The sequence below is a fragment of the Vombatus ursinus genome, unplaced genomic scaffold (assembly GCF_900497805.2).
Source record: "Vombatus ursinus unplaced genomic scaffold, bare-nosed wombat genome assembly UNPS02014225.1, whole genome shotgun sequence".
NCBI lineage: Eukaryota > Metazoa > Chordata > Mammalia > Diprotodontia > Vombatidae > Vombatus > Vombatus ursinus.
In genome coordinates, this window is record NW_020954003.1 from 739,733 (window position 1) to 753,294 (window position 13,562).

Below are 13,562 nucleotides of genomic sequence, written 5' to 3' on the forward strand. Positions count from 1 at the left end.
CAGAGCCTTGAGGAATGCCTAGATTTAATCAGTCAACTAGCATTTCTTAAGTGCCTACTATGTGCCAGGCACAGTGGATACAAAAAAAAAAAGGCGGAAAAACCAAAACAAAACACAACAAAACAGTCCCTACTCTCTAGGAGCTCACAATTTAATGGGGGAGATAACATGTAAACAACTTTGTAGCTACAAGATAATCTCAGAGGTAAGTCAAGAGCTTTGGGAAAGGCTTCTTGGTTTTGGGTATGGGGAGAGGGTGATAAACCAGTGAAAGGAACCTGAAAGATTTATCTGAAATATCAGAGGAGAATCAGAATAGGCCAGTGCCACAAAAACCAAAGGAGAAGAGAGTATTAAGAAGTGTAAACAGTCTGGAAAACCTTAGAAAGATCAAGAAGATAATAACTGAGGAAGAAACCTTGAGACTTAACATTTAAGAAATAATTGATGACTTTAGAGGTTTAGTAGATGGGTGGGGACTAAAACCTGCTCATTTGCTGGAGTATAGGAAGGGGGATGGTGGGAGTGATGAAAAATGCAAAACAAACTTTAAAAAATCAGCCACAATACATAATTGTGTTTGTGAGGAAACAGTCAAGAATTACATCTGACTTTTCTTCCTTCCCACCTTGACACTGCCTGTCTCCTGCACCCTTGTGGTCTGCCTAGTGCTAAATAAACCCTGTACATTCCACCTCTGCAGTTTGTAGAAACATGCTTCCAGGATGGCTTCCATCCTTTATTCAACATTCTCTGGCTTTGGCTCTTCCACCAGTTCTTAATCCGTATGTGCAGTTGCACTCTTGTCCCATATATTGTTCTCCATATTGTTTACTAGTATATTAGGAGAAACTTGATCAGATGCCTGATCCTGATATCCTACTCACTGCATTCACCTGGTCTACCAATCTAGTGAAATTAATCTGTAAAAAAAAAAAAAAGGTAAATTATGTTATGCCTGACATAACTTTTTTGTGAACCAATGCTGGCTACTAGTAATCACTGCTTCTCATTCTAAAGGCTCACAAATCACACATTTAATAATCCATTCAGTATTTTGCTGGGGATTTATGTCAAGAATGATATAGTTTCTAAAATTGACCTTTTAGAAAATTAAGATATTTTTCTCATCTGTGGTCTTCTGGTGTCATCCAAATTCTCTATGACCCCTTGAAGGTCACTGTTGATGGGGTTGGGATCTGGGCCCTAGAAAGGAAAAACCCTGAACTTTCCCAAATCTCTGGCGGTCACCATCAACTGGCCTTTCATTGTGGCTACACCCAATCTCCCTTCCATTGTTTTACCTCCCTATGGCCCCTGGCAATTTCCCATATTTAATCCTAGCTAGGCCCATCCAGATCTCCTTAGATCCCTCCTCCAGTCACCCCCAAACTAGTTGGCCACTCCTAGATCCCTCCCACAGCCTTTCTGTATATAAGGTCCATCTTGTCTCCATTAAGAGCTCAGATTCTTATAATCTAGCCACTGCTCAGATGCCTAAAATTCTAGCCAATAGTTTACTAATGTTCAGACTCCTTAAGAGTCTGCCCAGTATGATGTTGATGTTCTAATAAACCTTGTCTTTGGCTGAAAGAAAGCTTGGGTCGAATTCTTTCGGGCAGGACCCTCGTTTTGTGATTTTGGGGCCCCAGGGTCCTTGAACCCCAAAACCGCATCAACTATAATGGTTTTTAGCACATTGAGGTATAATTCATCTAGGTGATCATGTAAATTTCTTTTTCTTTTTTTTCCTCCCTTCCCCTCTTAGAGATGGCTATCATTAGACTCAAATAGGTATATATGTGTAAAATTATTCTATGCGTTCTTCTGTTTATTAGTTCTTTCTCTGGATGCAGATAGTCCTTTAGTTTTAATTTATGTATTTATAATAGTCAAAAGGACTTAGTTACTCAAAATTGTTTTTAAAACAATATTGCTGTTACTGTACACAATGTTCTCTTGGTTCCACTCATTTTCACTTTTCATCATTTCATGTAAAACCATTCTTCTATTCATGGGTATCCCCATAATTTTCTGTTCTTTGCCACCACAAAGGGAGCTGCTGTGAACATCTCTTTCACGTTCAAAATTATAATTACTGTTTTTAATTCCCCTCCCCCCATCTTATTTTTGTTCATTATTTTCTTTCTCAGCCTCTCTTTTCATTCATCCCTGTTACTACTGGAGACTTGAACTCAGGCTCGGAGAGCTTTTGATTGTTCTTCATCTAAGGCTATAGTTTCCTCTTTTGTCTCTCCCAGTTTAAAGGCCGCTCTTCTTATCTGGGGAAAAGTTAGTTCACTACCCTGCAATCTGTTAAGAGTGTGCTGTCTGTTTCAAGTAATGGTCCTCTCTTACTTCCTCCAAAGCTTTGAGGGGAAAAAAAAAAAAGCATGCAAAAAGCCTGTATCCTTTTTTGTTATCCTAAAATGTTGCCTAAGCATCAGCTCATTTTGGGTTTTAGCCTCACTTTAGTCTATGCTAAACTTATGTATTTGTTCTATAGCTTTACGTTCCTCCTATCTTTTGCATATCCTATTAAAATTACCAGTCTCTAGCCATCACCCCATATTTCTGGTTATTGGCATAAATTGTGTTTGTAAGAACAAGCAGTTCCTCTTTTTTTTTCAATATTTATTTTAAAAATTTTATTCTGATTTAAATTTTTTAAAAAATCAATAATTTCCATACAGAGAAGAACCTGAGGATTATATATAAAATTACGAATCTGCATCCTATATGGCTTTCATTTATTTTTATTTTTAATATATTTTATTATATTAAGTATTTCCCAATTATGTTTAAAATTTTTTAATATTCATTTTTAAACAATTTTTGAGTTCCAAATTCTCTTCCTCCCCCCTGCCTCTCTTCCCACCCCCTGAGAAGGCAAAAATTGCTGGGAAAACCAGAAAGCAGTTTGGCAGAAATTAAGCATAGACCAGCATCTCACACTATGTACCAAGATGTGGTCAGAGTGCATAGATGATTTAGACATAAGGGGTAATATCATCAGTAAACTGGGGAGAGGGGTATGGAAAAATTTGTCTGTCAGATCCGTATAGATAAGGGAAGAGTTTATGACCAAACAAGAGATAGAGAGGATCATGAGTGGTAAAATGGATAATTTTGATTACGTAAAATTAAAAAAAAAAACTTTTGCACAAACAAAACTAATGAAGTCAAAATTAGAAGGAAAGCAGGAAACTGGGGAAAACAATTTACAGCAAGTTTCTTTGATAAAGGCCTCATTTTTCAAATATGTAAGGAGTGGGGCAGCTAGGTGGCACAGTGGATGGAGCACCAGCCCTGGAGTCAGGAGGACCTGAGTTCAAATGCGGCTCCAGACACATAACACTTACTAGCAATGTGACTCTGGGAAAGTCACTTAATACCAATTACCTCACCAAAAAAAATAAATAAATATATAAGGAGCTGAGCTAAATTTATAAAAATACAAGCTATTCCCCAATTGATAAACAAAGGATACGAACAGGCCATTTTCAGAAGAAAAAAATCAAAACTATTAATAGTCACAAGAAAAATTGCTCTAAATCACCATTGATTAGAGAAATGCAAATTAAAACGACTCTGAAATACTACTACCTCATACTTATTAGATTAACTAACATGACAGAAAAGGAAAATGACAAATGCTGGAGGGGATGTGGAAAAATAGGTACACTAGTGCCCTGTCTGTGGAACTGTGAACTGGTCCAACTACTCTGGGGAATGATTTGAACCTATGCCCAAAGGTCTATAAAACTGCATACCCTTTGACCTAACAAGTGAACTACTAGGTCTGTATGCTAAAGAGAGCAAAGAAAAGGGAAAAGGACCTATTTGTACAAAAATATTTATAGCAGCTCCTTTAGCAAAGAATTGGAAATTGAGAGTAATCCTTATATATTTTATATTGTTATATGTAATGATATATCATTATTAATATGATTATCATATTATTAGTGCTTTCCTCTCTCTGGGCCTCAGTTTTCTCATCTGTAAAATTAGGCAGTAGATTTATATAATCTCCGACATCCCACCTAACCCCGAATATTGGGGCACTAAGATCCACGGTTGAGTTTACCTTCTTGAAGGAGATAGAGAAATATTTGGATCAAGGCCTTCACAGGGGAGACCTCACTAATTAGGGAAATAAGATATGCCTATGTAAAAAATTCTCTGGCTGGGCTGGATTTTGGGGTTTAGGGTTTGTCTTGCTGGCCAGGTCTAGGCTCTGGCTTTTATGATCTAGGCTGAGGTTCTGAGCTTGGATCTGGGTCTTGGGCTGGATTTTGGGACCTTGTCTGGGTTCTAGACTTATAGGCATTGGGTTGGGGGTTCTGGGATTTGGGTTGGACCCTAGGCACTTTTTTAGGGCTGGGTTCTGAGCCCAGGATTGGGGCTGTATCTGGGCTTTAGGCTTTAGGCTTTGGACTAAGCCAGGGCTCTAGGCTCTGGCCCCTGGGCCAAAACAGGGCTAGGCTAGGTGGAGACCGGGATCCCCATAACTACAAGGAGCCAGGGAGCAGAGTCTTACAAGGAAAGGTTGAGATAGTGCTTTGGGGTAAGTTAGAACACAGCCCGCGTCAGAAACGATGGCTTTTCCTGGAAAGGGGACTTAATGAATGCATTGTCCTTCTGCGCTGCCTTCCTGGGGGAGGAAAGGAAGGCGCATGTGCCAGTTTGGGGCTCCTCGAGCATGCCCAGGTGTGCTGAGAGCTGAGACTCACTCTGGGTATTTTCCTCCGGCTTCCGTCAGAGGGCTAAATTGAGGCAGCTTTAGGAACTGCGGGCGCACGTGTTTACTTTCGTTTTCCCCAAAAGGGGAGGAGAGGGGACACGGTGCCAGCTGGTCAAGGGGAGGATTATAGGAAGTGCTTCAGCATGTAGTGGGGACAAAGATGGGGTAAGTTTGGGGAGCATGGGTATCTGTGTTCTGTGTGCGTGTATTCCCAGCGGAGTGTCTTGGTGTGCCTTGCCTCTGGCTGTCCTTGTATGTCTCAGTGTTTATGCGTGTTTCTTGGGATGTCTCACCCTGGGCGTGTATAGGAATGTAGCTGATAGTGCCCCTCAGGGTGTCCTTTAGCTCTGTTCAATGGACTGAGACATGCAGGAATAATTAAGCAAACAAAATCTCCCCACACCCTTGGCTGGAATGCTCAGCTTAAAATTGTCAGTGGAAGAGCCCCCCCCCCCCCCCCCCCCGTGCCCAAGGGTTAATTTCTCCCTGCTTCATTTAAAGGACCATCCCTTTGAATCAGAGTGTTGTTATGGTGGCAATGGCCTGGGCAAATGTTGCTTTCCATATAAATAAGTGGAGAGACATTGGTGAATTAGCGCTGCTTCCCTCTAAAAGTAACTGCTTTTTTCTGGTACTTACCGCCTGGGGAGAAAGGGCGCAGGATAGATACTCTGGTATGGCACTGTGGGAGAGATAGCACAGTCTGCTACTGACACACCCAGGGATGGGGAGTTGGGGGGGGTGTCTTAGGGATAATGGTAGGGAGAGGGAGATTTTGCAAGGTGTAGAATAACCCTCTATCTACCTAATTCCCTTGGATTTTGATTATTCTGTTCAGGGTCAAAAATCTTTTAGTTTGAAGCTTCTTTTAAATAGACCACATTCTCCTCATCACCCCCCCCCCCTTTTATTCAAGGTGAGTTGGGAGAGAGAAAATGGATTTTTTTTCCCATTTAAACAAATGTAAATTTAAAAAAGAAACAGATCGGTTCCTTCTGTAGGGAAACAGGAATATATTGTGAGGTGACTAGAGGAATCTTTTATCTTAAGATTGAAAGCGTAACCAGGGCCTCTGTCTACCAAAGGTATCGTTCCATGTGTGTCCTGTGGACTAGGCCAGATTGAGGCTGGTCTTTGAGTGTGGAAAGAAGGAGAGGGAAGAAAATACCTTCCCCTTCCCTAATGGAGCTGGGTGGGATGTGAATGAGGTTCTGAGCAATCCAGGTTTCTAGCTCCAGAGGAGGTTCTGCTAAGGGAAGGTAGGTCACTCAGGAGAGGCCTAGAACCTTATTCTATCAGTGTGGTTAAAAAAAAAAAGGTTGGATTTGGTTGAATTGGGGCAGCTAGGGAAAGCCTGGAACTCAGGCTCATAGAGCATTCATCTATCTGGAAGGTATCTTGGAGGCCACCTAGTCTAATACTTCATTTTTTACAATGGGAGAGGTAAAGACAGGGAAGCTAAAAGCATGAAGAAGAGATTTGGGGTTTCTGAAAGTGTTCCCCCAGTCGTTTTTGTTGAGGAACAATCCAGCCGGGAGGCATCTGTTCAGTGAGAAGAGTGCCCCAGTGTCCCAGACGAGTGTCCCAGTGACAGACAGGTCCAGTGCCAAACTTGTTTCAGTGACTGGACACTTCCTGACTGGACCCTGACCCTTTAGGAAGGGTTAGCAGGAGGAGAAAACAGAGAAAAAAAATCATACTGCCCCAGTAACATATCACAGACCCACCTTTATTAGGACAGGTCTCTTGTGGTAAGCAGGTAGTCACTGCTGGGCTTTGCTGAATGGTGAGGAAGTGAGAAAGGATGTGGTAGAAGGGGGGCCATTGACAATCAGCAGACTGTAGTGACTAACCCGGAGGGGCCAGACAGGGAGTGGAACAGTCAAAGTTGGGGTTGGAGTTGTTTACAGAGCTTTGGAAACTGAACAAAGCCACTGACGGGATTCTTCAGGGCCTGTGAGGACCACAGTGTGGAAAGTCATGAGCAGGTATGTCTCAGCTCTAAAGGGTCCCTCAGGACCTGTGGGGATGAGGATGTTGGAGGCTGGGCTTCAAGGTTGGATTCTGGTTTTTCGTTTTTTTGTTTTTTGCTAGGCAATGGAGTTAAATAACTTGCTCGTGGTCACACGGCTACTAAGTGTCTGAGGTCAAACTTGAACTCGGGTCTCTATCGACTGCACCACCTAGCTGCCCCCTGGATTCTGTTTTACCCTAGAGATCGCTGGTACCCATCTAGCCGGAGGTGATAGGAGCCTGCTCTGTTTGGTTCTAAGCAGTTTGGAGAAGAGGCCTTGGGAAAGGGTGGAGGGAAAAGGCCTTCCCTGATTCTCTAACCCCAGGGAAAGTGTGAGCTCCGGTACCGCGGCTGAAATAGAGTTGGAGGCCAAGTGGAGCCCAGCATCTTGGCCTGGCTTCTCAGAGGCAGGGCTAACTGGAAACCTCAGTTTTGTTCTTTTGGTGATTTAGACTCGACTTCAAGCTCAGGCCCGCCCTTTCTGAGGCTGACGTTTGAGGTTTGCACTGAGTATAAAAGGCATTTTTCTTAAGTACCAACTGGAACAGAATCCGAATGAGTTGAGGTAGGCAAGTTCAGTCTTGGGACCCCGTGTTCCCATGGGCCTGTGAAGACAGATGCTGGAGGCCCATGGGTGGGTCTCAAACTTAGGTCTTTTCACTGTTAAGAATGAAGAGGAGACTATATGTTTCATAACATGGAGAAAGGAGTAAGCTCAGATGAGATGACTAGCAGCAGCGGAAGGGCTTGGCCCCAAAGAAGAGGTATATACGGGAGGGGACCACCCTCCCCCCACTGCCCTGCTTCTTTGCAGAGGTAGGGGACTAGCGGTGTAGAGCCCTCTGTTTAAATCAGGATTTTAACATAATGATTAGTTTTCCTGAGCTTTTCCTCTTTTTTATTCTTTGCTACAGGGGATTGATTATAGGATCATAGATTTAAAGCTGAAAGGGACCTTAAAGGCCTTCTGGTGTTACACCCTCATTTTAAAGATGAGCAAATTGAGGATTAAGTGATTTGCCCAAGGCTATGCTGGTAGTAAGTGAGAGAGTCAGGATTTGAACTCAGGAACTCTGATTCCAAAGCCAATGATCTTTCTATCTTACTTCTTAGCAACAAACCAATTGAAAAAGATCAATAAAAACCAATCCTAAAAGGGATTGACAACAAATTATCCCACTCAGTACCCCCCAAAACTAAAGACAAAGCCAGTTCGGAGTTTGTTTTTCTTTAATCCAGATTTTATAACAGCAAAACTTCAAACCACAAAAGAGAGGATTGCACCAGCTAGTCCTACCTTTCACCTTATCAGCTGCAGGTTGAAACCGCCACCCCCCAAATTCAGCCTGTTCACATGCTTTTTTTTTAAAGCAGTACGTAGTTCCTTTGGGCCTTCCTGTGCCTGACACAAACCAAGGGGACCCACAGTGGTATTTTGGGTTCTCGCTTCCATTGCTGGGGAAGCGGAAATTAAAGTAATGTAAAAACCCAAGCTATCTATAAAATTTATTATTTTACAAAAGAGAAATGCAGAAATGGCAGGTATTCTAAGTTCATAAGCAACTAAGGGATTCTGAGTTCATAGTATCAAGAGATGGAAAAATGAAACATAAGAGCATCATAGATTTAGAGATGTTCTAATCAAACCTCCTCATTTTAAAGTTGAGAAAACAGAGACATAGAATGTCATCTAGATAGACTGCTCTTCCTCCACGTTACAGATGTGGCAGCTGAGGCACCGGGGAGAGGATGTGTCCAGGGCAATGGAGCTAGGATTTCAATCTAGGTCCTCAAAACTCCAAATCCTAATGATGGCTAAGCCTAGGGCGGTCAGAATTTTTGTTTTGTTCTGTTCTGTTCTGTTTATGTTTATGAGTTCTCTGAGGGAGAGCTTCCCACAATTAATAAAACTGGGATGACCTCATGATTCTGGGTAAACACAAATCTGAGAAAAGCACTGATAGGGTAGAGATTGGGATGGGGAAGTAGGTAAAGTCAAAACTAAGAAAATTATGATTCTTTGGAAATAAACCTCTTTCTAGTATAGAGTCAGTCGTATTCAGGCACAATTCACCAGTTGGAGCACTTATTTGTTTATTTTAGTTTTATTTCTGAATTCTTTCCTCTCCACCCCTCCCCCACCCATTGAGAAGGCAAGAAATACAATACCCAGTAGCCATGAAGTCCTGCAAAATATTTCTGGATTGGCCATTCAACTAGCACTTATTTAGCACCTGTTATATGCCAAGTACTCTATTAGGCCCTGGGAATATGTAGGCCAGAATGAGATAATCTCTATTCTGAAGAAGTTTATATTTCCACCCTGGAAAGAAGGAAGGTCTTGAGTATCTGCCTTAGATCACAGTCCACAGGGGCCAATATGGCTGAAATACCACCCCCAGTCTTGGAAGTCTATCTCCACCCAAACCTTAATAGGATAAAATCAATTCAGTCCTGGGTTGGAGTTTGACCAAAATAAGAAGATTCGATGCTATCTCATTATCCAGAGATGTCCTTCTGAACAACTTTGGACAGAAGGCTGGCAGGGTGGAACTCTTGAGTCTCCAGGACAGATTATCAAGAGAAATAATTTTTAAGAATACACATATTACATATATATACATATACACATGTGTATGCTACATTATATTATATTAGGCCATGACCAGTGTAGGAGTTACTTTTGCTTGACTATATTTATTTGTTACAAGGGCTTTTGTTTTTCTTTCTTTTTCAGTGGGGAGAGGAAAGAAATAGAGAGAAAAGGCAGATTGGGGTTAATTTTTTAAAATTAATTTTGTTTCATTTTATTTAAAATTTTTTCAGAAAGAAAAGAACTTGATTAGAAGGCATCCCATCTTAACCCCATAAATTCTCCCATACCCATACCCATATCCTCTAGCCCTGTTATGCTGTAGGTCACCAGGTAGTAAACAGAAGAGCAGAAGCTCTGCAGGGCAGGACTTGTGAAATAAGTTGATGGACTGGACCCTCACTTTGAGGACCCCAACATTCCTAGCTGGAGTCTGGGACAGGCCTATTGCAGCTGCAGGATGCTAGGTAGACAGATAGTGTATCATAGGCTGCATCTGAAGGATCCTTGTATGGGATATGGGCTATGGCTAGGGAAGCAGGGTTCTGGGAGGATGTGGACTGTGTTCATGGATTTCCCCTGGGGAGGTGGGGAGGGGCAGCAGCATGGAAGGTGGGAGGGAGATCTGGTGGGGTGGCTAGGATTGGCCAGAGCTAGCAAGCTCTCACCAATCGGCACAGCCTCAGGGATAGAGCAGGTCTGGTTGGGAGGTTGGTTGGCAGGAAGATCTCATGAAGGAGAATGAGGTCAAGTCAGCAAGAATTGAAGAATTTACTCTGTGCAAAGCCATTGCTGTGCCATAAGCCTGCAGAGGCAGACCAGTGCCAGATTGTGGAGGACCAAACGAGTTTACATTTTATCTTAGAGACAAGAGGGAGCCACTGAAGGTTTTAGAGTAGAGGACTGAACATGGTCAGACCTGTTCATTAGATTATTTTTGGCAGCTCTGCTGAGGATGATTGGACAGGGGAAAGGCTGGAGGCAAAGAGACAAGTTAGGAGGGTATTGCAATGAGGGCTTCCACCAACATGGTTCTGGCATGAGGAGGAAGGAGGGAACAGGTGCAGGAGGTGCTTTGGAGGTGGAATTGACAAGATTTTTCACCTGATTGGATATGGGAGGGAGAGACTGAGGGGTGAAGGATGATTGTGAAATTGTGCTCGTAGGTGCCTGGGAGGATGGTGACACTGGTAACAGATACTTGGGGGGGAAAGATGATGAGTTCTGATTTGGACATGTTTGAGTTTGAGATGACTATGGGGTATCCGGGTAGAAATTGTACAGTAGGTAGTTGGTGATGTTGAGACCCCTCAAAGACTGGAGTACAGGATGGGGTCCTCTGGAATAAATTCACAGACTTAAGCATTCTTTGAATCAAGTTGGCGAAGATTTATTGTTACGCTATATAGCGGGCAAGGATTCTTAAGGAATCTGTGACCTCAGAGGGGTTCAGTTACAGTTTATATAGGATAAAATATAATAAAACAGGTGCCAAATATGCTAACTAGGTGATTCAGGGCGGGATTAGGGAGTGGTTAAGGAGTGGTCAATTCTTAAAGGAACATGCACTTTTTGTCTCTACTGCCCAGGTGTTTTACCCAGAGTTCACTGGGAAAAGCCTACTGGGTGGGCCACGTGGAGGTGTGATTTTAGGCCTACTGTGTCACTAAGTTAACTAGAGGTCAGGGGTAACTGAGAGTTGTCCAGTCTGCCACCAGTCAATGTCTCGTTTGACAAGCTAGATATAGGGAGTATACGTATATTTTAGGTCTAGAATACAGATAATGAGTAGTTCAGGAAGTAGATAACGAAGTAGGGCAGTAGTATAGATAGTCCAGTGGATAAGAATATCTTTATGACCCAGTGCAAAGCCAGTTCAAACTGAGAATTCCTTCAGGTGCTGTTTGTAACTGCACCGGGGAAAGAGATAAGTGTAGTGTCTTGCTGGGGCCCACTTACGAAGCTAGGCACACTGTCCTTGGGCTGGGAGTAAAACTTCCAGAGACAGGGTTTCTGAGGCTAGGGAGAAATTGGGGGTCAAGCACAAGTACCCCATCAATGATGTGTGGGACTAGAGTTCAAGAGACACACTTGGAGCTGGAAATGTGGGGGTGGCTAGGTGCCACAGTGGATAGAGTGCTAGGTCTAGAATTGGGAAGACCCAAGTTCAAATCCAGCCTGGGGCACTTTCCAACTGGATGACCCTGAGCAAGTCATTTTACCTGTTTACCTCAGTTTCCTCAACTGTAGAATAGGATTAATAATAGCACCTACCTCCTAGGGTTGTTCTGAAGATCAAATGAGCTAATAATTGTAAAGCACATAGCACAGTGCCTTTATAAATGTTAGTGTGCTATGTAATAATAATGCTATCATTATTATTATAATAGTTGAACCTACAGTAGGTTCACAGTTAAACCTCTTATAAGGATGATTATCCTGCAGAGGAGTCTTCTAGGAAGGAGGAGAATTAGGAGAAAGCAATGTCACGAAAACCCAGAGAAAGGGGAGGATTTCTGGGAGTGAGGCAGTGGTCCACAGTATCAAATGCTGCAGAGAGGTCAAGAGTAAGACCAACTGAGAAACTGGTTTGTGGATTTGGCCACCGAAAGATGATTGGTAACATTGGAGAGAACAGTCTAATAATTGCCAAGTGTAAAAACTGGTTTTTGAGTTATGAGGTCATAAGGCAAGATTGCAGAGGCTTGAGAAATGAGTGAGAGGCGAGGAAAAAGAGGCCAACAGGTTGAGATGGCTTTTTTTTTTTTGGTAAAGGCAATTGGGGTTAAGTGACTTGTCCAGGGTCACACAGCTAGTAAGTGTCAAGTGTTTGGTCTGAGGTCGGATTTGAACTCAGGTCCTCCTTACTTCAGGGCCGGTGCTCTATCCACTGCGCCACCTAGTTGCCCCTGAGACAGCTTTTTTAACAGTTGGGCCAGGAAAGGGTTGGGAAGAATATATAGAATAGGATGTATGTCTTAAGAGTTTAAGGGAGTGTATCTAGAGGTTCTGCATCAAGTGGGAGGGCAAAAGAGGTTATATTAACAGAGTAAACATATGGAGAAAGCTATGTTTTAAAGGTTGTGGGCATAAGTATCGATCAGTTCTTGCAAACTGATAGAAAGTGTTGCATTTTTAGATTTTTAATAAATGGGTTCAAAACCTATTGAAACGCTGAAGATTGTTAAACAGATTAGAAAATTATGTTCCCCTAAGAAAACTTAAGTTTTCTAAGTAGGGACATAGGAGTTTTTCTAGGGGACACAGATACTGTTTTCTGCAGTAAAAGCTGACTTTAAATGTCTTGTTAGGTCAGTGCCTTCATGCTATCATAAACGAATGTCTCATGGTACAACATATACTTGGGGGGGGTTCATCATTAATGATAGTGTATAGAAATCCATCTTTCAAATAAGCTTCTTGATACTTAGAAATTTCTTTTGGCTGATCTTGTGGGAGATGATTAGATCGTCCTTGTGGCTGATAAGAGGCTGGTAAGATGTGTCCGCTTTGCTGTGTTCCCTTTTGTCAGTGTGTGCTCACAGTATTAGTATGAGCTTCCACTGGATGAATGAGTGGGATGAATGAGCATGCCACAGTCTGTGGTTTCCTTAGGATGTCCTGCAGACTCTGCGGGGCAGGTGGTTTTGTGTGTGTGTGTGTGTGTGTGTGTGTGTGTGTGAGAGAGAGAGAGAGCGCCTAATGATGATGCCAGCATCAGCTCACATATTCAATTTTAGTAAAGCTTAATTCGTTTCTTGTTTTTAGAATGAAAATAAATGTAAACAAGTTTTAATTTTTCATCCCATAACCTGATGGATTGATTGCCTTGCACACCCCACTTTGGAGACCATTCTCAAGGCCTTTAGCAAGCACATCCTCTTTTGCTGCACTCTTTTCCCTTGTTGATAGTGTCCACCCCTGTGGTTTTTGTAGTCACTTTTATGCAGAAAATTCCCTATCTGTTGAGTTATATCCTCTCCTCTATTCTTAGTGCTTGTCCCTGGTCCTGATCCTGGCTCCACCAGCAACCTCAAGTCCAACATTCCTCAAAGTGAACTCATCTTCCCCCTGACTTCTCCAGTGTACTTGGCCAATTGAACTTTTAAAGGGCTCCTCTACCTCTCTCATTTGACTTCTAAAATCCTTCTTGAGTTCTTCTAAGAAGGCTTTTGGGCTTCAGACCAATTCATATTCCCTTTTGATGTTGC

General features: G+C 42.5%; 1 protein-coding gene across 9 annotated transcripts in view; it reads left to right on the plus strand.

Moving 5' to 3' along the window:
- The window catches only part of SHISA5 (shisa family member 5), a 42,816-nt gene that overhangs the window by 22,693 nt on the left and 6,561 nt on the right, over positions 1-13,562 (plus strand). The window contains exon 1 of one of the 9 annotated variants that reach the window (XM_027860657.1): positions 4,748-4,909. The exons of 7 other annotated variants lie outside the window; for them this stretch is intronic. In XM_027860657.1, coding sequence (XP_027716458.1) covers positions 4,905-4,909 — 5 coding nt within the window. In that variant the 5' untranslated portion in view covers positions 4,748-4,904. Of the gene's footprint in view, positions 1-4,747; positions 4,910-6,619; positions 6,733-13,562 lie in introns of those variants that run through there. One more of the 9 variants, XM_027860656.1, reaches the window with a different exon arrangement.